Here is a 27,151-nt window from a genome sequence, read left to right on the forward strand (position 1 = left end):
TATTTTCGGTGAGAGATTAGAGATTGAGTTGAGTATTGCGAGTAATCATCTGTCTCCGCTGGTTGGTTGTGTTCAAAATGCAGTTTTCGCATAAATGAGCGGTCAAAACAAGAGCCTTAATCGTTGAAAAAAACAAAGCTAAACCCAGAACTGTGTGAAAGTGGCCGAAATGGAGTACAGCACGGTACTTTATCGCTCACCTTCACCTTTCCGTGTCTCCCCGCTCACTCTCTGGTGTACTATTGAATTACTTGCAATTCCATTTCGGTTTGGACGACTGACCTTTCCTTGAGATGTTCCGTCCACTTTCCAAAGACAGCAGACTTCCAGAGGTGGTCTCGTGGGTTTGCCGTTTTGCCGGGAGGGTCACGGAGAAACGCACGTGTATACAACCTACAGCAGGTTGGCCGAAATCCTTCATCTTGTCAGAAATTAAATAAATACCAGCGATAAGCACCAAAGGAAATTGATGAGTTGTTTTTAGGGCTATTGTGCAGACTTCCCGCGGGCGGTTCACGGACAACAAACAAAGCTGATGTACATCATATTTCCAATAATCTGCAAGTAATAAGGGGCCCAATTGTGTGAGTTGATGTCCCGTCATAATATGCGTCCAACCCAAACATGGATGTTTAGGCTGAGAATACGCTGTAAATATGGCCAAACCCGCAGCTCTTGTTCAAAACCCATTGGCTTCATATTGCAAATATGAAGCATATGATAAATGTCAGCCCATCAAATACATTTTTTGTTTTTTCTCCAAATCTCAACAGTGTCCTCTGTGACCCCTGAACTGAACCGTCTCCAGGTTAACATACGTGTCGGGCTGCTTGGAACCACAAGGGAGCAGATTTGCATGTTATCTGGTCATTTTTCAGCATTCGCGTGCGTTATCGAAGTGTCCGTGTGTTGGTTTCCAATTTTATGTAGCGTATATATATATATATATATATATATATATATATTATTTTTTGTGTGTGTGTGTGTGTGTGTTAAGTCAGAACACGATCTCAAACGGGTCTTTGCTGACAGCCTGGAGTCATGGTCAGTCACATCATCTTGGACTGACTTCTGGGTCTGCATCTCATCTTATGATCTCAAACCAGAGGCTGGGGGTCGCCGGTGCGGGTGCGGGCCCAACCTCGGGACCGGCGGCGGCGACAGGCGAGCTCGTTCACGTGTCAGACCGAGTGGGCCAGATGATGATTCGCTTCTCATATTCGTTCATCTGTGACATTAAAAAAAACCACGCCTGCCGCAGGACTGATGTACACTTGTTCAGGCCACCGTGGACAAAACGCTGGCTGGTATTCTTGACATTATCCGACATTTATTGAGGAGTATTCTGGAAATGCAGATTTATGCAGATGCAGATTTATTTTGTGAAGGTATTCTGCATCCCTGGGAAGCCTTTGCGTATCCTCGGCATGCATTTCAGGGTCACGAGGTTTTCCTTCCTTGGTCTTAACGCCTCTCCTGAGGCTGAGGTGTTCCAGCTGCGATTCCTTGACAACCTCAACCACCTGGTGCTGGTCTCGCCCGCCGGGGCTTTCTCCCCGGTGGCCTTCCGCAGGTGTTTCGGTTCCAGCGCGATCTTTTGCGAGAAATAGTGCGCCTGTGTTGCAGGGACGCCTCGAAAGCCAACCTCGGTTGGGAATAAGAATGCGTGCCACCCTCGGATGTCGGCCTCGTCAATGCGGTCCTGGGATTTCGGCTTCTTGAGCCGGTGGGAGATGGGAAGTGTGTCCTTCCAGATCAGCGCTAATTCAGTCTGGTCAGATCGTGTTCCTCGCCTCATCCTGTGCAAAGAGCAGCTTCTTCTTCAGGTCTGATGCGCTTTACTCCGTCGTCACCATTTTCCCGTGCACAGGTCTCCTTTAAACATAAAACAATCAACGGAGGTTGAATTGAAAACCATTTTCAACGAGGCAAGGAAAGTCATCTGATGCTATAACGCTTCATCTCATTCAGCTTCCATTTTCATTTTCACGTTTTGAGGGTCCATTGTACAGTACGTTGTTCTAATTCGATACTCTCGGAGGGGGAGTATCGTTTGTGCAGCTGCTCGTGTCCCATCGGCCAGGAGAGAAAATTTGGTGCTCACGACACGAAGGCATTTGAATGGCTTCTTGGTTGAGCCACGTTACTCCAATGAAAGGACTGTAGTACTCTTCTCTAGTCCACTTTAATCGCTCTTTCGTGTTTGGGGGAAAAAATGGGGGGTGGTGCACTGTCCTGGGACCCATGACTCGGAACCCTGAGCTGGTCACTGTCAGTTACGACATGAAACAGTTCAACGGTCCTTTCTGCAGCCGAGTACAAGTACAAGTTTGAGGCCAAGCCAACTTTGAGGTGTGCCTCGGCGTCCACTTCACGTCTAAGAAGGAGATTACTTGGGAACTCTTAGCTCAGCGCCGAGGCTCACGTTGCGTGCCTTGTGTATTTGTCAAGTCTTTGGCAGGCGCCGTGGTGCACTGTTGCTTTCCTCACGCATTCCTCCTCCTCATCATCACTAATCATTGTCGTTACCTTCACTCCGAGCTTCGCTGGGCGCATTCCAAGGTCTCATCTTGTGCTTTGCTGCCTTGTTCTCGTTCTACTTCCTTCCCGTGTTCACTCATTCTTACGCCCTACTTTTAGACCCTTTTTAGGGATTAGAAGCATTGCTGGAAACAAGTTGTTCTGTTTTGTTTTTTTATGGGGGGGGGGGCTTTGTTCCAATAGCATTCACAGTTCCAGTATGCTTGTCTCAGCTCAGCTTGTTCAAATTTGGAAAATGCATGTAAATTTTATGCTCACAAAACTCTTTTTCAACACTGATAGTGACTCGTCACGTCGGGTTTCTTCATGTAGCCACGTTTGACTTCTTTTCACAATAAGAGGCAGTCAAAGTTTTGATGGGATTGTTTAAGCAACAAGTCAATAAGTTCAAGTGTCCTTTTGCTAGGAAGTACATACTGTACGTACATTGTCGACTTCAGTGTTTCTTGTTTCTGTCATCAAGCAACAAGAAAACATTTTTTCTGCTGGATTCTGTGATGGGCTTGAACCAATTAAATTGGGAATTACGCTGAGTAATGCATGTTTATGCTCAGAATGAACAAAACTCGCCTGTGTATTGTGATTTACATGTAGGTAGTTGAAGAAATATATATATACGATAACTCTGAATAGGCGGCATGGTGGATCACCTGGAAAGCGTTGGCCTCACAGTTCTGAGGACCCGGGTTCAATCCCAGCTGGGATAGGCTCCGGCACTCCCGCGACCCTTGTGAGGATAAGCGGCTGAGAACATGGATGGCTGGATGGATAACCGAATAGCAATGCCAAGGCGTCCTGGCTGGCCCACCCATCTTACGGAATACTAAATGGGAAACGATGAGCTCGGCGATGAGGCAAATTCATTTCCTCATCGGTTTACGTGACTTTAAGATACATTAGTTTATGTTGTTTTTCAGAGGATGACTACATGGCTGTGGTGCTTTGATTGTCACTGCATGTCAACCTTTCCTGTCCAATTTGTTTGCCAGCTGGTCGTATATTCAAAGTACGATCTACTCTGTCTAGGTTATGGCAATCTTGGAGTCGGGGGCCTTGGGGCTGGGCGTCTCGGAGCTGGGGGCCTCGGAACTGGGGGCCTCGGGGCTGGGGGTCTCGGAGCTGGGGGCCTCGGAACTGGGGGCCTCGGAGCTGGGGGCCTCGGAGCTGGGGGCCTCGGGGCTGGGGGTCTCGGAGCTGGGGGCCTCGGAGCTGGGGGTCTCGGAGCTGGAGGCCGAGGCGGCGGTGAGTATTTTGTTAGGAAGGTGTCCGTATTTGAGTGTCCCGGCAACAAAATCAAAATTTGAAACAGTTCAATTTCAGACATGGTCTAGTTTCATCTGAGAATTTACATTCCTTCACACAAAGGTGGTTACGGAGGATATGGTGGCGTCCCAGGTCGATTCTTCCCTGGAGCTGGACAGAAGGCCGGCAAAAGAGGTAGAGTCATGACTTTGGAAGCGTGATACACGATGTTGTTTTCATCAAACGTTAACGGACTTTGTCCCTCTGCAGGCGCTGGAGGCCATCTGCTACCATTCGGAGGTAAAATGTTTGCTGGTACTACGGTACAAGCACCGATACCATCATTTCGAGGGTCTGCTACCTGCTTTTCAATTGATAACAGAAATCCAAACTAAATGTATCACATTAATAGTAAATCAGCATGAAAAGGAATGTTTTGGACAGAAACATACTCCCACAGAGCCTACGGTGACCTCACTGTCTGTGCTGTTTATGTCTGTATGATTTACTTTAAATCAGGCAGCTTGATGAGGTATGGACTCCCGGGCCCACTCATGACGTGGGCTTTGGCCCAACAGCTTACTCCTAAATATTGGTTGGCAGAAAGAAAACTTCCCTCAAATAAGTCTGGGCTTTCCCCCCGACCGACAATACTCAGAAAAGCAGTTGGTTCCCCTGAAAGAGCGAAGATAAAGGAGCGTTCTTTTGCCAAAACTTTCCTCAACAAATCACCAGAGGCCGCATACTTACAGGTAGTGCGCAACGTCTATGCAGGCAAAGTATGTGGAATTTAAGAGTTGAAAAATGAAAACGCGATAGCCAAACTTGTGAGGCTGACAGCTCATTTCTTACGTGAAGGCCAAGCCAACCAAATGAAAGGATTTGACGAGCGCATTATTAGCGGCTGCCTCCCGTAATGACGTTCAAAGGGTTCGTCCCGTGACTTTTTATCGTGGAGGTGGTTGACGTGACATATGAAACGGTTCTCCCGGGTAAATGACTCCAAATGACTACACACGGCAATTTATTATGTTGCAGGAACAGGAACTGGAACAGGAACTCTTCCCGCTGGAGGCAAGACACACAACTTTGTCTTCGCGATTGTGGTTCGTGCTTCCGTGACTCACGTCGTGTGACGTTGGGTCCTTATTTCCAGGCCCCGTTATCCCCCAGACAGGCTTCCCGGGAGGGGCTGCTGCAGGATCAGGGAAGAAAGCTTCCAAAGTACCAGGTACTGTATCATCCAATCAAAATCTACTCTTCACGCTCATGGGCAGACCGGATATTATGTATGTGCAATCTTTCGGCGCAAAACCTCTTTTGCAGTTTGTCAGAAAGGGTTTTTCGCCAGCCTCTTTCTCGTGGAAGAAAATGAAAACAGTTCCATGAGACTGTGGGACCCGTGATTCGTTCCGTTTTCACGTTGATTTCCCCTCAAATGAAAAAAATGCAAGGAGAAATAATTTGCCTCTTTGCCCTATTTTTGTTTGGATTTTAGATTCTTTTGCTCAATATTTTCCAACAATATGTCAGTTCTTAAACTGACAAACAATCCCTTTTCTGATGGTCCATTGTAAATCCTTTATCTCACCTTGAGCTAAATTTGTGAGTATGCACCTGCCAAAATGAAGGCAGAAGTCAGTTCTTCAAAAATATCAAGGAACATGTATTCCGGTCAAGCCTGTTTGGGATCCAAATTGACCTAAAGAAGTTATTGTATTGTGATTGTATTTTCATATGCCGCTGGTTCTGGCAGGTGTGGGTGTGCCAGGGCTTTATCAAGGCGGTCTGGTACCAATGAATGGTAAGTCAATTTTATCGCTCAATTGACGGCAGATACAATCTAACGCGCTGTCCTGATGGGTGTCTCCAGGTTTTGGTAGCCGCGGAGTTCTTCCGGGAGTTGCCACTGGCAACGGCCTTAGTCAAAAATCACGTAAGAATTTGCTTCTTCACGACCTTTTGACAGTTTTGAGAGACAAAAACACAACTTTACAAAGTTGATATAATACAAAACACTTGACGTGTGCTTTGTTAGGTCCATTTTGCTCATTCCCAACTGAACCTGAGCTCCTTGTGCTTTGAGAAAAACTATACAATACCCTAAAGTAGAACATACCGCCGATTTAAAGACTCCAATTTGCGCATGAACCTCAACAAGATGGATAAATAGATACTTCTGTCCATTTATCCATTTTCTACTCCTTCATCGGGTCGGGTCACAGGGGGGGGATACCCAGACTTCCCTTTCCCCAGCCACTTCTTCCAGGTCTTCCGGAAGAATCCCGAGGCGTTCCCAGGCCAGCCGAGAGACACGGTCTCTCCGGCGTGTCCTGGCTCGTCCTCGGGGTCTCTGCCCGGAACACCTCACCGGGGAGGCGTCCGGGAGGCTTCCGGATCAGATGCCAAAGCCACCTCACCTGGCTCCTCTCAACGCAGTGGAGCAGCGACTCGACACCGAGCCCCTCCCGGATGACCGAGTTTCTCACCCTCGAAGCTCCAGAAACGACCTCCTATCGAGCAGGCGTCACATCAACAGAATTGCCCAGATTCCTTTTCCCGGTCATGTCGTACATTTGTGCAGTCTGCGGGCCGCTCGGGAGAATTGAGAAAGTGTCGCACTGCTACGATTTAAGGAGGCCGTTTTGCAGTATCTGATCATGTGACTGGATGAAATGTTGTTTCCTGTGCAGTTGGAGCAGGAGGGCAAGGTGGGGCAGGACCAGGTGAGTTATCCGCGCATTGCACATCCTTATGGTGTATGTCTATGTTTTTCAAATATGTTTCAAATGTATTCTCTGATCAGGCTACGGCGGGCAGATGCAACCTGGAGTGTTCCATGGCTACCCTCTGAAATCGCCCAAAACACAAGGTTTGAATGTCATCTATCGAAGGGATTATTTTAATTGTTATTATTCTTACATAATACTCCGTGAAGTTTGGGTTATCATGAGGTGCAGCCATAAGAATGAGCTGATTTGTTGTACGCTTGTTACCAACCTCCAATGTTCATCAAGGACCTTTCATTTGTGCTTAGGTGGCCTCGGAGCAAAACCCGGAGGAGGAAAACTTCCTTTCGGTATAAACATTCACGTTTTATTGGTTTAACGATCCTCTATAATCATGATATCATCCAGATGTTGATGATATGTTTTGCTGCCATGTTTTAGGCTACGGGGGGTTCGGTAATCAAGGAGCTGGACTTCCAGGAGGTAAAGGTGGCTCTGGGTCGAAGCCTGGTTTTCCTATTGGAACCGGTCCGTATTCCGAGGTTCTATTTGGTAACGTGGAGCACAAAGGGGGAACTCGTGTGATATAATATTCATTTTTTTCCTGTTGGTAGGAGTCGGCACAGCTGGCCTCTCGCCTGCACAGGCTAAATCTGCCAAATATGGTAAACGTCAAAAATGAATACCCGTGAAAATGTGAGTTAGTATTTACTAAGTTCTAATTCTATTTGACTTTTCTGTAGGTTTGGGTGGTCTTGGTGGTATTGGGGCCGGTGCTGGTGGTTTTGGTCCCGGCGCAGGTGGTTTTGGTCCCGGCGCGGGTGGTTTTGGTCCCGGCGCGGGTGGATTTGGACCCGGCGCAGGTGGTTTTGGTCCCGGTGCTGGCGGGTTCGGCGGTGTCGGTGGCGCAGGTGGACAATATCCAGGGCAGATACCAGGAGGTAGCTGAAATCACAATATTTTCAAATGATCTGGCTTTCATCAGATGTGTACATACAAAGATTTACTCATTAATGATACAATTGTGGTTTTCTAAAAATAAAATAATCATAATAATAATAAAATGCCACGAAATGAATTCATACATTGAATGTTGTCCCTATTTAGCAGGAGGCTACGGACCTGGATCCAAAGCTTCTAAGTATGGTAAATACAATTTGGATTTTTACAGTATTATTAAAAAAAAATGTCAACGAATAACAAGGTGCCACTGATAATCTATACTAGAGTTTAGAAACTTCTATTCATATTTACAGGTGGGGTTCCGGGTGGCGTACCAGGTGGTGTCCCAGGTGGCGTGCCAGGTGGTGTTCCTGCTGGAGTACCAGGTGGTGGATATTTACCAGCATCTAAACCGGCTAAATATGGTAGGGGCATAGTTAGTGATTTTTAGCACTGTTGGTAGCACCGGTGGCCTTGGTCCAGGACATGAAACAGTAAATATATTATGAGAGTATTTAGTACTACCAGCATCTATCCTGTTTCCACTTAACAGGTGGTGTAGCAGGGGGTGTTCCAGGTAGTGTACCAGGTGGTGTGCCAGGTGGTGTACCAGGTGGTGTACCAGGGGGTGTTCCAGGGGGTTTTCCAGGCGGCGTACCAGGGGGTGTACCAGGTGGTGTACCAGGGGGCGTTCCAGGGGGTTTTCCAGGCGGCGTACCAGGGGGTGTACCAGGATTTGGTGGATCTCTACCAGCAGCCAAAGCAGCTAAATATGGTATGGACATTTTCCTGCTTGGACCAGTTTGATCGAGTTGTTGTGTTCTGATGGGAGTGGTAGACTATAATCAGAACAGAGCATGAATTATACAATTAAAATGATCTAACGGATGGAGCTAAATATGTCATCGTCACTCGTTGGAATTCAGTATATACAGTTTACAGACACTTGATAAAAAGATGCTTCTCCCAATCCTCACTTTCTGACTGGCACGGAATAAGATGATAATTATGCCGTTCTAGGTCAATTGGGGTTGCCAAAATTATTTCTATTTCATAAATGCCATAATAATGAGATGTCAATTGGCACCTTCAGAAATCTGGAAATTGCACGAATAATGGACGAAGAAGCAGTTCGGCTTTAAATACATCCACGGTGTGTCTCTTATTAATAACGATGAATGGCATCAACATCATCTGTTTTCTCCAAAAATGTGACGGTATATTAATCCAGCTCTATGGAAACTTCAGACTTTGAAGAATAATAAAACAAATTGTCTAAAGGAATCATCTTGCATTTCGAAAATAATTTTAGTAATGCCAACTGATTAACTTTAGTCTGTTTTCAAGACAGCGAGAAAAAAAATATTTTTATATAATGTATGTCAATATTTGGTTCCAACTGCATTTGCAATTGAAGTGTGGAAGTGGTCAAAATCCAGGCAAAGTTTCAATATTTCCTCTGCGAGTGGCTGGCAACCCCTGCAGAGGGTTATTAATATTTTACCTGGAGGCTAGCTTTGGGGGTACACGCCTGGCGACATTTATTAAGCAGTCAAAAGCATCTTACTTGGGTGTCCTTGACAGGTGGGGTACCAGGTGGCGTACCGGGTGGGGTACCAGGCGGGGTACCAGGCGGCGTACCAGGAGGTGGCGCATATGGTGTGAACACTGCTTTGCTAATCACAATTCTAAATATTAATGCTCGGGATGTTGATGCCATATGTGGCTTCCTGTCAGGACTTTGACACCATTAACACAATTTTTGTTGGTTGTCCTTTACAGGTGGTGTGCCAGGAGGCGTGCCGGGTGGGGTACCAGGATTTGGTGGTCAAACAGGAGCCAAGGCTGCTAAATACGGTATGCGCACCGCTCCAATGTCAATACCATTTTATTATGGTTCTGACATTGGACACTGCTGCGTTCATCACAATTTGCAATCTCGTTCTCATGCTGGTGTCGTCCACATGGTACAGGTTGAACATATCAAGACCAGACCATGCATTCATACATTTATAAATTATTATATTACTGCCAAAGCAGCTACATGTCACAACAGTATGAACGTCATACGTTGTTGGTCACAATTCTGAATGTTGGTGACATTTTTGGTTGTGGGTTTTGTGGCACATGTGAAGTGTAGCCCCATCATAATGTGGTTGTTATTGATAGGAGCAGGACTGGGTGGAGTACCACGTGGTGTTCCAGGTGGAGTACCAGGCGGTGTACCAGGAGGAGTGCCAGGCGGTGTACCAGGAGGAGTACCAGGTGGTGTACCAGGCGGTGTACCAGGAGGAGTACCAGGTGGTGTACCAGGCGGTGTACCAGGTGGAGTAGCAGGATTTGGTGGATATCAACCAGGAGCCAAAGCAGCTAAATATGGTAGGAAGAATGCTCTGATGGTCCCAATTTTAAGTTTGTTTCATTGCTGGTGTTTTTGGTGGTACTGTAGTTGTGGACTTTAGCAGAGGAAGATGTATTCACATGCATCATATGTGAAATCACTTTAACATTTGGGCGTCCTCCAAGGTGGCGTACCAGGTGGTGTACCTGGTGGCTTTCCTGGTGGTGTACCAGGTGGCTTCCCTGGGGGTGTACCAGGTGGCGTACCTGGTGGCCTTCCAGGTGGTGTACCAGGTGGCGTACCAGGTGGCTTCCCTGGTGGTGTACCAGGTGGCGTACCTGGTGGTGTACCTGGTGGCCTTCCAGGTGGTGTACCAGGTGGCGTACCTGGTGGTGGATACTTACCTTCAGCCAAAGCAGCTAAATACGGTGCCTACTGTTGTTCTAGTCAAAAAAATCAGTCTTTACATAATCAACAACTTCTTACAAAGGGTCCCCTTGACAGGAGGCGTACCAGGTGGCTTTGCTGGTGGTGTACCAGGTGGCGTACCAGGTGGCGTACCAGGTGGCTTTCCTGGTGGTGTACCAGGTGGCTTTGCTGGTGGCCTTCCAGGTGGCGTCCCAGGTGGTGTACCGGGTGGTATTCCAGGTGGTGGATATTTACCATCAGCCAAAGCAGCTAAATATGGTATGTGTACTGATACTCTAGTCACAATTTTCAGTCCTGACTTTCTGGCAAAAGCTAACTGTATCCAGGGCAGATATATCCATGTTTCATCTGTAAATCATGTCAGTCTTCATACAATCAGCATCATCTTACAAAGGGTCCCTTTGACAGGAGGTGTGCCAGGTGGCGTTCCTGGTGGCGTACCTGGTGGCGTTCCTGGTGGCGTACCTGGTGGCGTTCCTGGTGGCGTACCTGGTGGCGTACCTGGGGGTGTACCAGGTGGCGTACCTGGTGGCGTTCCTGGTGGCGTACCTGGTGGCGTACCTGGGGGTGTACCAGGTGGCGTACCTGGGGGTGTACCTGGTGGTGGATATTTACCATCGGCCAAAGCAGCTAAATATGGTATGTGTACTGTTGTTCTCGTCACAAATTTCAGCCCTTCTTTACTTTCTGGCAAAGGTTAACTGTATCCAGGACAGATGTCGCCATGATTCATTTGTAAAGTCTTGTCGGTCTTCATACAGTCATTATCATCTTACTAAGGGTCTCCTTCCCAGGTGGAGTACCAGGTGGCGTCCCTGGTGGCGTACCAGGTGGCGTGCCAGGTGGCGTACCTGGGGGTGGATATTTACCATCGGCCAAAGCAGCTAAATATGGTATGCTTGTTTTCTACCAGTCAAAATGTTCATTGTTGCTTGTGTCGTTGAATGATTTAGTCGACAATGTCCAAGGTGATTACCATGATATATTATAACATGAATTCAAATATTTTCTAATAAGATTTTGTTCATGATGGAATTCTCAACAGGGGGGGTACCCGGCGGCGTACCAGGAGGGGTGCCAGGTAGCGGGCTCCCTGGAGGAGCACCGTTTGTAATGCCAGGAGGAGTTCCCAGATTTCCAGGAACTGGTACGTATTCACCGGCAGCAGAGGGAGCAAAATATGGGATGGGCAGTCCTCCACCAGTTGTAATCTCCTGTCAATAATTTGCAAAACTACAGGAATAATTCCCCTGGAATAGCACTCAGAAATGTTTCTTCATCTTAAATGTCATATCTTGGTGGGCAAAGATGCCTGATTTATCTCAATTGCGAGCAGGAGCAGGTGCAGGAGGAAGGTTCGGAACAGGAGTACTGGGAGGAACAGGAGTGGGAGGAGTATCTGGTTTGGCCCCAGGAGGTGGTGCAGGGGGGCAGTACTCCCCTGCTGCAAAAGCTGCTAAATACGGTATGGGAAATCGCACGGATATCGCACATTCATTTTGACATTTCCTTCCATTTTGACTGATAGGAGGAGCTGGAGCAGGGTTAGGAGCTGGAGGACTGGGAGGAACAGGTGCAGGAATAGGAGGAGTCCCAGGGAGAGTCGGAGGCGGACAATTCTCTCCTGCTGCAAAAGCCGCTAAATATGGTAAACGGAACACTTGCAATGATCTAATACGCAGTTATAATCCTGCTTATTTATGTACAGTAGCTATCATACCAATTTTCAAGTTTTAACAACATGACTTGTTTGTCTTGATTAGGAGGAGCACAAGCAGGGTTGGGAGCAGGAAACCTGGGAGGACTGGGAGGAACATTTGGTGGAGGGCCCGGTTTGGTACCAGGAGGAGTCGGAGGAGGACAATATCCTGCTGCTGCTGCTGCTGCTGCTGCTGCTGCAAAAGCTGCTAAATATGGTATTTACATACAGACAACACTATAAAATTCTCGTTTTGAATCATCAAGCAAATTTTAATAATATCTCATAGACACAACGCAACCAAATACAAAATACAGTTTTGAAATGCAAATGTAATTTGTTAAAGGATAAAAATCCCAACTTCACTGGGTGAAAAATGGCACCCACCCAAATCATCACGGTTTTTCAGTTCCTGGCCACACCAGATTACCGTAATTTCCGGCCTACACAGCGCGCCTGATTATAAGCCTCACCCAGTTTTGTAAAGGAAATACCATTTGGTACATACATAAGCCGCACCTGTGTAAAAGCCGCAAGTGCCCGCGTTGATACACGAGATATTTACAAAGAAATAAGGTACACAGAAAGAGTTTTCATAGTTTCAATACCTTAGCTTAGCTTAACGTAGCAACAACACGGTAGCACAAACAGGGATGGTAAAAACAAACACAAAAAAAAACATTCCTGGTTAAAATTTAAAAAAAAAAAACAGCCGCGGCAGCTACACAATGGTAACACGGTAGAGCACCGCTCATAGGGTCGGTTAAAAAAAAAAAAAACATACCTAAATCACTGAGATGCGGCAGTAACACAGCAACAACACGCTAGCGCAGCACTAACGCTAGTCCATCGCTGAGAGGGCTGGTTAAAAAAAAAAAAAAAAAAAAAAAAAAACATACCGGAGACACGGCAGTAAGACAGCAGAAACACGCAGCTAGCGCAGCACTAACTGGGCCGGTTAAAAAAAACACATACCAGTAAAAGTCACTTCCTCGGCACATATATTCCACCGGTCTCCCTCTTACCTTTAGCGCTCGAGTGCCGCCCTTACGGCCATTAGAAAAAAACTACGCAAATTATCCGCATCAGCGCCTAAGCCGCAGGGTTGAAAACATGTGAAAAAAGTCGCGGCTGATGGGCCGGAAATGACGGCAGCTGAATCAAGAAATCACCTGTCAGTACCGGTCGGACAAATTCAAGGAGACAACAAGACCTCCATGCAAAGAACTTCAGGAACAAAGTCATACCTACAACAGTCCGCATTTCATTTCATGATATTGTACATGATGTTTGTTTAGATGATTTGTGATTGTGAATTTACACGGTTTCATTTTCCTCAATTAGGCGTGAGAGGGGGAGCAGGAGCAGGATTAGGAGCCGGAGGAGTCCCGGGTTTGTTACCAGGAGGTGTTGGAGGCGGGCAGTACGCTCCTGCTGCAAAAGCTGCTAAATATGGTACGGTCCATAAAGAAAGTCATACATCATCAAAAGTGTGTCGTCAAAATTTTTTAAAAATCTGCTGGAATCAAACGTTACGGCATGTGGTTTACAGGAGGAGCAGGAACAGGATTAGGAACAGGAGGACTCGGTGGGGCAGGTGTGCAAATACCCGGCTTTCTACCAGGAGGATTCGGAGGTACGCAATATTCTCCCGCCGCTGCTGCCGCAAAAGCTGCTAAATATGGTACAGGAAATTCAAATAATAGTACCGCGTATTTATTTGACCCCCCCCCCCATGCTTGATTCATCAAAATATTGGTTTACAGGCGGAGCAGGAGCAGGGTTAGGAACAGGAGGACTGGGAGCAGCAGGAGTGGGAGGAGTACCTGGTTTGGGACAGGGAGGACTTGGAGGTCCTCAGTACTCTGCTGCTGCTGCGAAAGCTGCCAAATATGGTAAAAGAAACAAAAAAACCACAAACATCCAGACGCAGACCACATCGAGATCTTAATAGACACAAATCATTTGTCTTTGTCGCCCCGTTCGGAGAATCGAGGGATTTTCTTCAATGCTAAAAATAATCCCGTCTGATGATTTGCGTCAGGGGTTTCAACAGGAGGTGGAGGAAGAGGAGTCGGACCGGGACCAGTCGGAGGTGATCCAAAAGCTGCAAAATACGCCCCCGTCTGACGCAAGACAAAAACGACGCGAGTCCTCAGCGCCGTTTTATTTTGTGACCTGCGGTAGGCGACGTTTCTGGAGTGGGTCTTGCCGTGCCAGGAGCAACACCGCTGACCGCAGTCGGCGGACTTCCCGACGGTTCTGCGGTCGCCGTGCCGGGGGCCACCGACGTCGCTGTTGCTGGAAAGCCATGTAAGATGTCGATTCCCTCACACGGACTTTTTCTGTGCACGCTGTCGCTAACGGTTTTGCTAATCTTTCTCCAGCAAAGGATGTCGGTCCTTCTGGAACTCCTGGTCCAGGTACTGTTAAGCTGCTTTCTGTTCTTGTACAACATCGAGCGATACCTTGACTCACAAGTGCTGCCGATTTCTGTTTTAACATTCAAGCGCACCTACACAGACTAAACAACTCCAACTAGGTCCCGCCCCTTAAAGATAGTAGTCACATTTTATAAAAACAGGTTCTCTCTTTATAGTCCATCCATCCATCCATCCATTCTCTGCCGCTTTTCCGGGTCGGGTGGCGGGGGAAGTGGCTTCAGCAGGGATACCCGGACTTCCCTCTCCCCAGCCACTTCTTGCAGCTCTTCCGGAGTTTGACTTCTCGACTTTTTGCAGATAGGCTAGTTCTGATGGTTGCATCAAGCTGTGATCTTCAGCTCTCTTTGAAGTGAACCACTGAAGTGGAGTGGCTGGGATGAAAATGAGGACTTCTGAATCAGGGACCGTGGTCCTCAGTCGGAAAAGGGTGGAGTGGACTCTCCGGGCTCAGGGAAGAGCAATTCGGGTATCGCGGGGTCTGTTTTACGAGTGAGGGGGGAGCAGGAGATCACTGCGGACTCTGTCTCGGTCTGTCGTGGGGAAGACGGAATAAGCCGGTCGGTACACTTTTGTACACTCAACCGTGGTCACGAGATGCGGGCCATGACCAACGGAACAAGATCGCTGATACCAGTGACCGACATGAGCGCAAGGTGGCGCTCGGATATCCGAGGGGGGGGGGGGGGTCAGAGTAGAACTGCATCGAGAAGAGTCAGAGGAGGTAGTTTGGTCATCTGCTGAGGATGCCCCCCCAACCCGGACGGCTCCCTGGCGAGGTGCTCCGGGCATGTCCCACTGATAGGAGTCCCCGGCGACGTTGGACGACACGCCGGAGAACCACCGGGACCCGGCTGGCCCGGGAACAACTCGGAATTCCCCCAGAAGCGCGGAATGAAGTGGCCGGGTTGGTTTTTCCCTGGTTAAGCTGCTACCCCCACAGCGCCACCTCAAGATAAGCAGAAGTAATATTTCAGACAAATATTGGTGGCGTTTTCGTTCCAAACTTGGTCGTAGAATAATTGTCATTTATAAGTCAAGGTCCCCGTGTAACATTTTGCAGCACTTTTTTATCTCCGTTATACAACCCAAGTGAGTCATATGAACGATGAATGAGAAAACACGTCCCTTTTTTTTTTTTTTTTTTTTTTTATGCTTCTTCTCCTCACCGCCTCGGAGCTGTGCCGGCACGAAGCATGAAGCGGCTAACTTTGGTGGTCGAACCACGTGTGGCCCCCACCCTCTCTTTTTGGCAGGGCCCACACCTTTTGGCACAAATGGCAAGGCCACAGAGCTGCCACAGCCCAGTAAGACCAACTCTTTGCTTGCAGTCTTTCTTTCATTCATCCCTCGGTCGTCCGCGTCGCGCTGGGACTCGGGGGGGGCCAGAATTCTGGCGGTGGGCCGGGCAGGGACAGTCCCACCCGCTACGCGCTGCTCCGCGAAATTACCGACACGGGTCGAACTCAGCCGTGGCCCCGCAGCAGATTAGCAGCGGTCACCAAAGTGGACCTTTTATGTCAGTGGTCTTGTTTCAGGGTTAGTTTTACAAACAGAACTGGTTTTTCCTGATGCTGACCTTTGCTACGCTTCAAATTCAAATCCTGACGTGGAATATTCGCTTTACAATTTTTAAATAACTTGCTTCTCCGTCGCTCCATATTCCCTTAAACAACAAGCTGACAGATATAAAATAGATTCATATGTATTACACCATTCAATTCATTGGCTTTAAAAACGCTTTCTCTTCACTTCTTTGTGTTTTATTCTGTAAGTGCATCTTAATCATAATCATATTTAATACTTGAGTTTCACTATTTCAATGTCTGTCTATATTTTAGCTGGTGCAAAAGGTCAAACTCCAACTGGTAAGTGGGATCATCTCTCATTTTTATTACAATTTTGACTTGGGTTTGGGTTACGACGCTTATCCTCACAAGGGTCGCAGGGAGCGCCGGAGTCCCAGCTATTATTATTATGATTATCATTATCCCAGCTGTCAACTCGAAATACAGTACGACCTCGGTTCTCGACCTCAGTCCGTCCCAGAAGGCGGTTCAAGAAGTGATTTGTTCGAAAACCAAATCGATATTTCCCATTACAATTAATGGAAAAAGAAATAATGCGTTCCAAGTCTATAAAAGTAGGCTATTTAAAGCATTTTTTTTAGCTTTTTCTGGTAATAAATGACATGTTAGAAATACATGTATAGTTTTAACACTTTATACAATAAAATAATTTCAGAAATATATTTATTTTTTGCTTAAAATGTATGCTTTAGTCGTTGAGTAGGCTTGGCTGTCGCGACTCGGCCCCCAGCCTTGTAAACATTGTTTTATTAACAAAAGTGCCCGAATAACTTTTAACGAGCAATAATTAGGGGGGGGGGAAGCAATTTTTTTTTTATTTTTACAAAAAGAAACATACAGAATCATTAACTCGAGTTCACGAAATGTTTGAAACAAAACAAAAATGCAGAAATGCAAGAGCATTATTAAAGTTCACAAGAAAAAAAGCAATCCAAAACTCTCAACTACTGTATCAAATCTCTTGGGTGGGGGTGACTTTCCCCCCGTTACGTTATTTCTGGGTTTTGTCGGGGCGTTCGAGTACCGATTTTCGTTCCAAAACGGAAGCAAAAAAAAAAAAAGAAAAATCTTGAAATTTTCATTCAAAAAAACGTTTTTTTTTTTCGAGAACGGGGACGTTTGAGAACCGAGTATTCACTGCACAACTTTTCCGAACGTCAACACAACTGCCACGTTAATCCAACTGAGAAAATGAACACATTAATTCAGACGTCACAGCAATCATCAAATGGCAGATACACTCAATGTCGATCGAGGATTGAGTGTTTTGAAGACCACATTATAATATGGCGGGTATTAATATACTGGAATGCAGTCGGAGTTAAGATAAAAGTGACATCCTCCAGCAACTATTAGAGATGCAATACTTGGTTTTCGCCACGTGGTGGAGACATAGAATAAGAAGGCAGCTCTGTTGTGGTTGGTGTCGTCACAGTAGGCAAAGCACAAAAAGCAACCCCACGTGGTAAAGAAGAGCAGTATTGTCCATTACATAATGTATATTTTACTTTGCATATTTACATATTGTCTTTAAACATAAGCATATACCTCTACTGCGATTGTGACTGTTTTTTTTTTTTTTCTCATGAAACGAAAACGTTTACACCCACCCATGAGATATGCATCCGAAAACCGAGAAATTTCAAGCGGTCAATACTTTTTTTTCCTTCGTCCTGCGTTTCATTAAAAGCATAATTTAACGCCGTAACACATTAAACACTTCAGATGCTTATCATAAAACATCCTCTTCAGATAAAATAGACATTGACACTCCTTCCTGCTCTTCTGCCCGGCAGGTGCTGGAACAGGAATTGGCACGAGCGGAGTCGGTTCCCCTTATGGAGGCGAGTTATCTGTTTCGTAGTTTCACTTCGCGATTTTATTATTAATGTTTCACGTGACGGCGACCAACTCGTCCCTATTCCTGTGCGAACAATTTCGTGTGCAGGAATTGAATTGCGATAGCGATCCTGCACGATATCACTGCACAAAAGCTAAAAATCTCATTTTCACTGGTGGAATATGAATTGTGTTATATGAACACTATTTTGATCATCACGCGTTACATTATGAGATCATAATAACACGGTAATTCTATGCAATGCCATATACATCAAAACTATTGCATTCTCATCAACGTTAAAATGATACTGTGTATGCAAGATTGCCGTAATTCCCGGCCTACGGAGCGCACCTGGTTGCGAGCCTCACCCAGTACATATGTAAAGGAAATACCATTTGGTACGTACATAAGACGCACCCGTATAAAAGCCGCAAGTGCCCCCATTGAAACATGAGATATTTATAAAGAAAGACGGTACAAAGAAAGAGTTTAACGCTATTGCTAATGCTAGCGCCGCGCTAACGATAGTGCTAACGCGAGCTAGCGCCACACTCAAGCTAGCGCAAATGCTAACAGCGCTGGTTAAAATATCATTTACCGGTAAATATCACTGAGACACGCCAGTGACACAGCAGCAACACGCGAACGCAGCGCTAATGCTGGCGCAGCGCTGCCAAGGCCGGTAAAAGTCACTTCCTCGGCACATATATTCCGCTCGCGCGCCCCCTTGCGGCCGGTAGAAAAAAAATGCACAGATCAGCTGCAACACTGCATAAACGTGTGAAAAAAGTCGTTGTTTGTAGGCCGTAAGTTACGGATTGAAAATGTCTTTACCCTTGTAATTGTCACTATACGTCTAGTAATATTATTTTACGGCAGTATTTGTGATGTACAGTATACACTCGACTGGTGTGAGTATTTTTATAACACACTATTGTATTCTATTCCACAGGTCCTTACGGGCCTGGAACTGGTAGTGGACCCGGAATCGGAGCAGGAGATGCAGTCCTGCCTGGTGCAAAGCCCTTAACACCTCCCAGTGTGTATCCATGCAATAATACAAAAAAAAAAAATTATAACAATTCCGACATCCATTCCTTATCTAGTAGTCCAACAAAAATGTATTTCCTGCTTGTTTGTCTGTGTCACCCTCTTCACAGTCGTTGGGGGCGCAGGAGGAGGAGCAGGAATCCCGCTGGCGGCAGGAGGCTATCAAGGTTAGCGCCGTCACGTTACATAAATTAAGTCAAATATGGATTTTTGGGCAAACGAGACAAGTTCAAGCGGCCATCTGAGGAGGGGAAAAGCGCCTTAATTGTTTGTGGTAAAGGGATCACAAATGATCAACAATTTTTCTGGAAGATTAGTAAACCTTCGTAACCTTTTTGCGTCATCGTAATTTAATGCGACGCAGTCCATATCAACGTGAATATGGAAAGGGTACAGATAAAGGAGGGGAGGGACTTTTGCACGTGTACAATTAAAAAAACAAACGAAAAAAAAAAAAAAACCCCAACAACGTTCTGCCCATTGACGAAAGTGACAGTTGGTCAGGAGGAAGCCATCACTGTGGCATTTCCTGTGCGGGGAACTGATAAGTTTTTTTTTTACGCTGCGGAACCAACAAGACGAGGAGGGAAGAAGAAGAAGAAGAACATTTGACCCGTTTTCAAATGTGAAATTTCTTTTTTTCTCCAGGCGCTTTTCCGTATCCCTCCGCAGTCGGACTGGGCGGCGCTGGGGGAGGAGCTAAAGCACCGAAACCAGGTAGCTTTTACACTTAGCACTTTATCGCTAAAAGTCTTTTCAAAATAAGGGCTGTTGAAGGCGGCACACAATTACAATTGTCAGGGTCATCACAGAAACGTGAATTTGTATTTCCTAAAAATGATTGCCAGGGCTGGGTTGTTTTTTTTTTTTTTTTTTACTCAAATGTACCGAATACACTGCCATCACCCATCATTTTTTTTTCTGAAAGAATATTTTTGGATTATGATTCACAGTTTTGCTTCAATGTGAAAATCAAACATTACAACTGGTTAATTTTTCGATTTTTTTCCCAAGTCGATTTAAATGCAGTTGGGCGGCACGGTGGGGCAGCTGTAAAGCGATGGCATCACAGTTCTGAGGACTCACGTTCGATCCCAGCCCTCTCTGTGTGGAGTTTGCGTGTTCTCCCCGTGTCTGCGTGGCTTTTTCTCCGGGTGGGCACTCCCACATCCCAAAAATATGCAACATTAATTGGACGCCCTAAATTGACCCGAGGTGTGATTGCGAGTGCGGCTGTTTGTCTCGATGTGCCCTGCGATTGGCTGGCGACCAGTTCAGGGTGTACCCTTCCTCCTGCCAGCTGACGTTGGAGCAGCCTGGAAAGTGTTGGCCTCACAGTTCTGGGGACCCGGGTTCGATTGTGAGGAGTTTGCATGTTCATGTCCTACGTGGGTTTTCTCCGGGCACTCCGGCTTCCTCCCACACCCCAAAAAAGTGCGACATTGATTGGACGCCCTAAACTGCCCCGTCGGTGTGATTGCGAGTGCGGCTGTTTGTCTCGCTGTGCCCTGCGATTGGCTGGCGACCAGTTCAGGGTGTACCCTTCCTCTTGCCAGCTGATGTTGGAGCAGCCTGGAAAGTGTTGGCCTCACAGTTCTGGGGACCCGGGTTCGATTGTGAGGAGTTTGCATGTTCATGTCCTACGTGGGTTTTCTCCGGGCACTCTGGCTTCCTCCCACACCCCAAAAACGTGCGACATTGATTGGACGCCCTAAACTGCCCCGTCGGTGTGATTGCGAGTGCGGCTGTTTGTCTCGATGTGCCCTGCGATTGGCTGGCGACCAGTTCAGGGTGTACCCATTGAGAGCTGGGATAGGCTCCGGCACTCCCCGCGACCCTCGTGAGGATAAGCGACTCAGGAAACGGATGGATTTAAATGCAGTTGAAGTAAACCGACTTTACTCTCAAAGCATCCTTTTTTTAGTCCGACCGTAGATGCCTGCACATTGCGGCGGTTTGCCGTTTGGGCGCCGTTCCCCGCGGGACCGCCGTAACCGTCGCGCCGCACGGCATCAAAGAGCGACGATAACACGAAGCCCGGGAGAGTCCAAAAGCGAACCAACACAAATGCAGTCGAGATAGGAAGACGGCAAATGACAACGTGTTCTTTATGTCCTGCCCAACGGATTCAATCCTGTAAATATTTGGATAACTTGGAACAGGTTATGGAAATCTCGGAGGTGGCGGCGGCGGATATCCGCCTCAGTCAGGTGAGGACCGCCTCCATTTGCGTAACGCTCCCCCCCGCCCCCCCGCACACGTATACAGTACTGATCGCGCCCTTCATCGTCATCGCAATATCACACTGATGACATCACCATTACATACATCTACAGATACATTACATATACAATTGAATTATAATACGCCTCCATTGAGAAGCAGAAGCACAAAATTCTTAAGGCATTTCAGTCCAAGCTTGGAAAATGGCTCAAATATACTTTTTTTTTTTTTTAATTCTCTTCAGCTACACTTTCAGGAATGGCGAAACACGTACCAGACAACGTCAGAGATACATACAGCGAACATTTTAAATCGATAGACACGGTTAAATAGAGGGAGTCGTCGGTCTACGACCGAGATCCGTTCTTAAATCAAATTTCGACTGAAGTCGGATTCCGCCATTCGAGTCAGAATTGACGTCAAAAACAAATACACTGAAATAAACGAGATGGCGTCGTTAGCGTTACTGATGAGAGGTGGATGGAGAAGAAGAAGAAGAAGAAGAAGAAGAAGGGGAGGCGGTGCTTAGCTTAGCTATTGCGAGGGAAGATGGTCCTCAATCCTCTTTATCTGGACCTTGTTTTGTGATCCTCGCATCCGAAGTTGGACCGGAACCCTTTCAAATGAGCTAAAATGTGGGCTCTGTCGTTAATAATTGTCACCACGGTCGATCGACTGAAGCCTTGGTGTGTCGGTGGTGTCGGCGTCTCCCCTTCCTCCGATCTTTTCATGATCTCGAGCGTCGTTTCCATGGTGATAGATTTGATTTTGGCAGTTTTCTTCTTTGGGGCGATAATGTCGAAAAAGGAGGGCGAAAAATGCAAAGTTAGCCCCCGGCGCTAAAACACGGACGAGCCTTAGCGAGACAAAATGGCGGACGGGGGACGAGACCGGCTTAACCCGAGGACTCCCCGGACCGATCTGTCCTCGTCTGAAAGGACAAATCATTTCAAGAATGAATATCTGTGCGATCCCACTCACTACCAACAAATAGAGATGAAATATTAACATTGTTTAACATAAATCTATTTAACCATTTACCTGTATTTCTCCCCCCCCGTCCACAGGTGGTTACGTCCCGGCCCCGCTGACCCCTCAGCAAGGTACCCGGAAAGCATTTATGACCTTGATAACGCCGACGATATAATCGGCACCTCTCTTCCCCGGGAAATTACGAGATTATCTGGATGAAATATGAAGTCCGTGCGCGTGTGACGCAACCTGCGTGTGTATGCGCGATAATCTGTCTTTTCCTGATCGTCGGGGGTTTGGATTTCTCCCGGGATTATTTCAAGGAGCGCACGTCTGATTTCTTAATCTGCTGCCTTGATGATTTATGGTTTTGTTGCGGCATCCGCAACCAACCATGTTGTGCTGTATTCAATGCCGATAACATAATTCTGTACTGATATTGTTTTAATGTGGATGCCAATAGGCCCTTTGACTTTTAGTTTTAGTCCACACCGTTGTGACGTTTCATCGTCACGAGCCACCCTTAACGGGAGATGCGAAATATCAAGATGGAGATGCTGCACAGTCATATCAGTAAAGTTGAATTACTTTTATGCGTTTTTGCTTTTCCAGCCAAAGCAGCAAAGTACCTCGGGAATCCGCTGCAAGGCTTCCTGGGCGCTGCGGCGGGAGGAGGAGCCTACAGAGGTAACGGAAATATCTTCAATCTGAATCACTCTTATTGGTCACATGTGGGGAAAAAACACGCGAGGAATTTTGAGCGTGTCGACGTAAAGGAAATTAGACATTGAACATCTTTATAAAACAAAACAAAACAAAAAAAAAAGCCATTTGGACTAATAATTGTTTAAGTATATTATATAATTGATATCAAATTGTTCAATAATTGTTGAATGCTAGCTAAAAATGCTCAAGACACTTCACAAAGTTGGCTAGAAAGAATATGAATTCATGTTGTGAATAGTAATGTGCAACAAAATTAAAAATGGGCTTCATGTTGAAAACTGCCAAATGTAATATTTACAGAATTTCCAATAAAATATTGAATCAAGGGCAGCACAGTGGCTCAGCTGGTAAAGCGTTGGCCTCACAGTTCTGAGGTCCTGGGTTCAATCCCGGACATGCGCGTGTGGAGTTTTGCACGTTCTCCCCTGCTTTTGTCCGGGTGGCCGCTCGGGTTTTATTCCCACATCGTTCTAAATTGCCCGTAGGTGCAATTGTGAGTGCGGCTGTTTGTCTCCATGCGCCCTGCGATTGGCTGGCGACCGGTTCAGGGTTTACCCCGCTTCCTGCCCGTCGACAGCTGGGATAGGCTCCGGCACTCTGGCCGCCCTTGTGAGGATAAGCGGCTAAGAAAATGGATGGAAGGATGGATATTGAACCAATTTTTTTTTTTTTTTTTTTTTTTTTAACATTAAACTTCTCATTAGAATTCGCTTTGAGGGACAGTCCGATAAAACGATGTCACTTCCTGGATCTGCAGTCAGTCATATTTCCCCCCCCACTGACAGCGGAATATGTCGGGGGGGGGGTCATGGCGCCACCTTTTTTTTTTTTTGCACCATTGCCGCTCATCTGCCGTTGAGATATTTGAACTTTTGTCCGTGTCGCTTGTTGGGCGCAGGCGGAGCAGCAGGAGCGTGCCAGGGCAAATACTGCGGCAGGAGGAAGTAGACGTCCTCCCGGTGCGCGACGGGGCCTGAAGGAAACCATGGTGCTACTGCATGAACTAGAATGTACATTTTAGAACATAAACATCCAGTGTTGTTTTTACTTACTTGACTTCGTCTGCTCTTATGCAAACCCACCGACCAAGAGTTTTGTACCCCCCCCAATGCGGCATTTAATACCGACAGTGCCTTCGATCATAAATGTGTGAACGTCACTTGGCTTCCAAGCATCCTTTTCTGCACCGGTGCAGCTCACGCTCGTCCGTGTGCAAACAATGAAGTTCGGCAGGGGCCTTCCCGTTCCGTTTTCAATCGAGCCGCAACGTGACCCGTGACCCGTGAGAAGGTTGCTTTTTTGTGGGCCTCGTCCGGGGCCCTCCTCCTTCTCCCTCGCCGCTATTTTTAGCCGCAGCGGGTATAAAGTCCTGGCGAATCGGACCCCAGCCGGCCCATCTGTTCTCATTGACTTTTTTTTTTTAAATGCTGATTCTCTCGACAAACGCTTTATTAAGATGGGTCTCTGAAAACAGTGCTGCCGTTTCTACTTTTATCCCGGAAAGTTTTGGATTTTCGCGCATCTGCTCGGTGACGCTTTTCCTTCCCCTCGAGCGGCATTTCAGGAGGTTATTTACATTTTACGTGATAACGTTCGTTCAAGCTTCTAACACATATTGATATTATAACTGTGTGAAAATGCAGTCAAGATCTATCCCTTTGCATTTATTCATGAATTGTAGTCCAGGATAACTTGTATTTAACGGGTGTATCCGAGCCCCGTCGTTCATTGACTGGAGCCGCTTCGGAGGAAGAACAAAACAAAAGTAAAAAGTGGAAAAAAAGCCCAATTGACCAAAGGTTCGTTCACGGGTGCTGTTGCCAAGTGACCCCTTTTTTTCTTTCCGTATTTGTGTACTGTATTTTGTACTAATATGAAAGTTGCTGGCATTGGTTCATCCACTCTGAGCTGTGTGAGAAGTGTCTTTGAACCTCACTGGGTCAGACGTGTGACGTGGGTTACGCTTCGTCTTTATTTAAAACTATTTCTGTATGGAGGAACTTTGTGGTTTTGCACTTTTTTTTTTTTTTGCACCATTGCCGCTCATCTGCCGTTGAGATATTTGAACTTTTGTCCGTGTCGCTTGTTGGGCGCAGGCGGAGCAGCAGGAGCGTGCCAGGGCAAATACTGCGGCAGGAGGAAGTAGACGTCCTCCCGGTGCGCGACGGGGCCTGAAGGAAACCATGGTGCTACTGCATGAACTAGAATGTACATTTTAGAACATAAACATCCAGTGTTGTTTTTACTTACTTGACTTCGTCTGCTCTTATGCAAACCCACCGACCAAGAGTTTTGTACCCCCCCCAATGCGGCATTTAATACCGACAGTGCCTTCGATCATAAATGTGTGAACGTCACTTGGCTTCCAAGCATCCTTTTCTGCACCGGTGCAGCTCACGCTCGTCCGTGTGCAAACAATGAAGTTCGGCAGGGGCCTTCCCGTTCCGTTTTCAATCGAGCCGCAACGTGACCCGTGACCCGTGAGAAGGTTGCTTTTTTGTGGGCCTCGTCCGGGGCCCTCCTCCTTCTCCCTCGCCGCTATTTTTAGCCGCAGCGGGTATAAAGTCCTGGCGAATCGGACCCCAGCCGGCCCATCTGTTCTCATTGACTTTTTTTTTTTAAATGCTGATTCTCTCGACAAACGCTTTATTAAGATGGGTCTCTGAAAACAGTGCTGCCGTTTCTACTTTTATCCCGGAAAGTTTTGGATTTTCGCGCATCTGCTCGGTGACGCTTTTCCTTCCCCTCGAGCGGCATTTCAGGAGGTTATTTACATTTTACGTGATAACGTTCGTTCAAGCTTCTAACACATATTGATATTATAACTGTGTGAAAATGCAGTCAAGATCTATCCCTTTGCATTTATTCATGAATTGTAGTCCAGGATAACTTGTATTTAACGGGTGTATCCGAGCCCCGTCGTTCATTGACTGGAGCCGCTTCGGAGGAAGAACAAAACAAAAGTAAAAAGTGGAAAAAAAGCCCAATTGACCAAAGGTTCGTTCACGGGTGCTGTTGCCAAGTGACCCCTTTTTTTCTTTCCGTATTTGTGTACTGTATTTTGTACTAATATGAAAGTTGCTGGCATTGGTTCATCCACTCTGAGCTGTGTGAGAAGTGTCTTTGAACCTCACTGGGTCAGACGTGTGACGTGGGTTACGCTTCGTCTTTATTTAAAACTATTTCTGTATGGAGGAACTTTGTGGTTTTGCACTTTTTTTTTTTTTTGGAAAAAAAATGTTTCCATACGTACATACACACCCACGCACACACGCACACGCACACGCACACACACACACACACACACACATCACTTAATATATCCTGCCATTGCATTTGCTTCCTGAAATACCAAAATAAAATGTGTTTAAAAAGCCGTTTCCCCCGTTTCGATTCATGCTGTATGAAACCATCCGTAGATGACTGTTTTAATAACAAAAGAAATTAAGATGTCTCTTTGCCTCAGTTGGGTGATTATTACTTTATGGGACATCTGGAAATAATAAATCAGTGGGCCATGATGCAGGCATTACATAAGACTTGGGGGGGTGGGGGGGGGATGCTGCTCGCTGCGGGAATCAAACCAGGGCCGCGTTCCTAACCGCTCAGTCGGCCAAATGCAGCTTGGAAAAATGAACGGAAATGTGAATTATCTTAATTGTTTTCAATTCAAGGCAGCTCCTGCATCTTAATAATGTGACTGTGGCATGTTTTCATGAAAGCAGCGCTACGATCAAGAAGCACTGAAGCTGATGGGGGGGGGGGGGGGGGGGGAACACACAAATGCATGTAAATACAGTACAAACACTACATTATATTCATTTATAAATGAATGTGCATATCTGTGCACGTGGTGCATGGAAAACAGACACAGCTACTGTACCTTCCCACCCCAACGCATAAACAATTAATCCGAATGTGGGCCGTTGTGAGAAATTCAAATTGTTTGCTAATGCTAATAATTAAAGGTGAATCCACAGAATGCCAAACCACCGTTAGACTCCCGACTAATGTGTGAGAGCGAGTCACCATGCGTGAAGCATCTCAGAATCAGACGTGCGAGAGCATTACGGTATTAGATGAGAACTGTTCAGTGTAGCGTACGCGAGTATTTCGGTATCCTCATGCGTGTCAGCGTTTTGGCACAACGCAAAAGGGAATTCAGAATGAGCCGTGAGAGCATTTCGGTCAAACGTGTGAGTGGGTTTGTCAACGGACAGGTTTCCAACGACGCCATTTTGTGTGTCATAGAGGTCTTTCGTTCATTTATCCGATTGGTCTAAGGGTGGAGGTGACATCATTTGAAACCTAGCGTGTAATCCCGAATTCGTGTGCGTCCACTGATCAGTTAGCACAACTAAAAAAAAAAAAAAAAAAAAAGACC

General features: G+C 46.5%; 1 protein-coding gene across 10 annotated transcripts in view; it reads left to right on the top strand.

Moving 5' to 3' along the window:
- The window catches only part of elna (elastin a), an 87,497-nt gene extending 62,708 nt beyond the window's left edge, over positions 1 to 24,789 (top strand). For 3 of the 10 annotated variants that reach the window (XM_061826538.1, XM_061826539.1, XM_061826540.1), the window contains 41 exons: positions 3,568 to 3,783; positions 3,907 to 3,978; positions 4,054 to 4,083; positions 4,822 to 4,857; positions 4,940 to 5,014; positions 5,540 to 5,587; positions 5,657 to 5,719; positions 6,477 to 6,509; positions 6,590 to 6,655; positions 6,821 to 6,862; positions 6,954 to 7,040; positions 7,127 to 7,177; positions 7,256 to 7,453; positions 7,620 to 7,658; positions 7,769 to 7,879; positions 8,008 to 8,229; positions 9,039 to 9,113; positions 9,237 to 9,311; positions 9,624 to 9,833; positions 9,981 to 10,223; positions 10,300 to 10,482; positions 10,633 to 10,863; positions 11,019 to 11,117; positions 11,270 to 11,371; positions 11,561 to 11,689; positions 11,753 to 11,872; positions 11,988 to 12,140; positions 13,268 to 13,378; positions 13,476 to 13,607; positions 13,690 to 13,818; positions 13,968 to 14,018; positions 14,111 to 14,236; positions 14,311 to 14,346; positions 16,206 to 16,232; positions 17,750 to 17,797; positions 18,749 to 18,835; positions 18,957 to 19,013; positions 19,495 to 19,563; positions 22,137 to 22,172; positions 22,654 to 22,728; positions 23,666 to 24,789. In XM_061826538.1, the coding sequence (XP_061682522.1) occupies positions 3,568 to 3,783; positions 3,907 to 3,978; positions 4,054 to 4,083; positions 4,822 to 4,857; positions 4,940 to 5,014; positions 5,540 to 5,587; positions 5,657 to 5,719; positions 6,477 to 6,509; positions 6,590 to 6,655; positions 6,821 to 6,862; positions 6,954 to 7,040; positions 7,127 to 7,177; positions 7,256 to 7,453; positions 7,620 to 7,658; positions 7,769 to 7,879; positions 8,008 to 8,229; positions 9,039 to 9,113; positions 9,237 to 9,311; positions 9,624 to 9,833; positions 9,981 to 10,223; positions 10,300 to 10,482; positions 10,633 to 10,863; positions 11,019 to 11,117; positions 11,270 to 11,371; positions 11,561 to 11,689; positions 11,753 to 11,872; positions 11,988 to 12,140; positions 13,268 to 13,378; positions 13,476 to 13,607; positions 13,690 to 13,818; positions 13,968 to 14,018; positions 14,111 to 14,236; positions 14,311 to 14,346; positions 16,206 to 16,232; positions 17,750 to 17,797; positions 18,749 to 18,835; positions 18,957 to 19,013; positions 19,495 to 19,563; positions 22,137 to 22,172; positions 22,654 to 22,728; positions 23,666 to 23,715 (4,043 nt within the window). In that variant the 3' untranslated portion in view covers positions 23,716 to 24,789. Of the gene's footprint in view, positions 1 to 3,567; positions 3,784 to 3,906; positions 3,979 to 4,053; positions 4,084 to 4,821; positions 4,858 to 4,939; positions 5,015 to 5,539; positions 5,588 to 5,656; positions 5,720 to 6,476; positions 6,510 to 6,589; positions 6,656 to 6,820; positions 6,863 to 6,953; positions 7,041 to 7,126; positions 7,178 to 7,255; positions 7,454 to 7,619; positions 7,659 to 7,768; positions 7,880 to 8,007; positions 8,230 to 9,038; positions 9,114 to 9,236; positions 9,312 to 9,623; positions 9,834 to 9,980; positions 10,224 to 10,299; positions 10,483 to 10,632; positions 10,864 to 11,018; positions 11,118 to 11,269; positions 11,372 to 11,560; positions 11,690 to 11,752; positions 11,873 to 11,987; positions 12,141 to 13,267; positions 13,379 to 13,475; positions 13,608 to 13,689; positions 13,819 to 13,967; positions 14,019 to 14,110; positions 14,237 to 14,310; positions 14,347 to 15,620; positions 16,170 to 16,205; positions 16,233 to 17,749; positions 17,798 to 18,748; positions 18,836 to 18,956; positions 19,014 to 19,494; positions 19,564 to 22,136; positions 22,173 to 22,653; positions 22,729 to 23,665 lie in introns of those variants that run through there. The other 7 variants (XM_061826544.1, XM_061826542.1, XM_061826541.1 and 4 more) reach the window with 7 other exon arrangements.
- The last annotated feature ends 2,362 nt before the right edge of the window (positions 24,790 to 27,151 follow it).

This window comes from Syngnathoides biaculeatus, chromosome 8, assembly GCF_019802595.1.
Source record: "Syngnathoides biaculeatus isolate LvHL_M chromosome 8, ASM1980259v1, whole genome shotgun sequence".
Classification (NCBI taxonomy): Eukaryota; Metazoa; Chordata; class Actinopteri; order Syngnathiformes; family Syngnathidae; genus Syngnathoides; species Syngnathoides biaculeatus.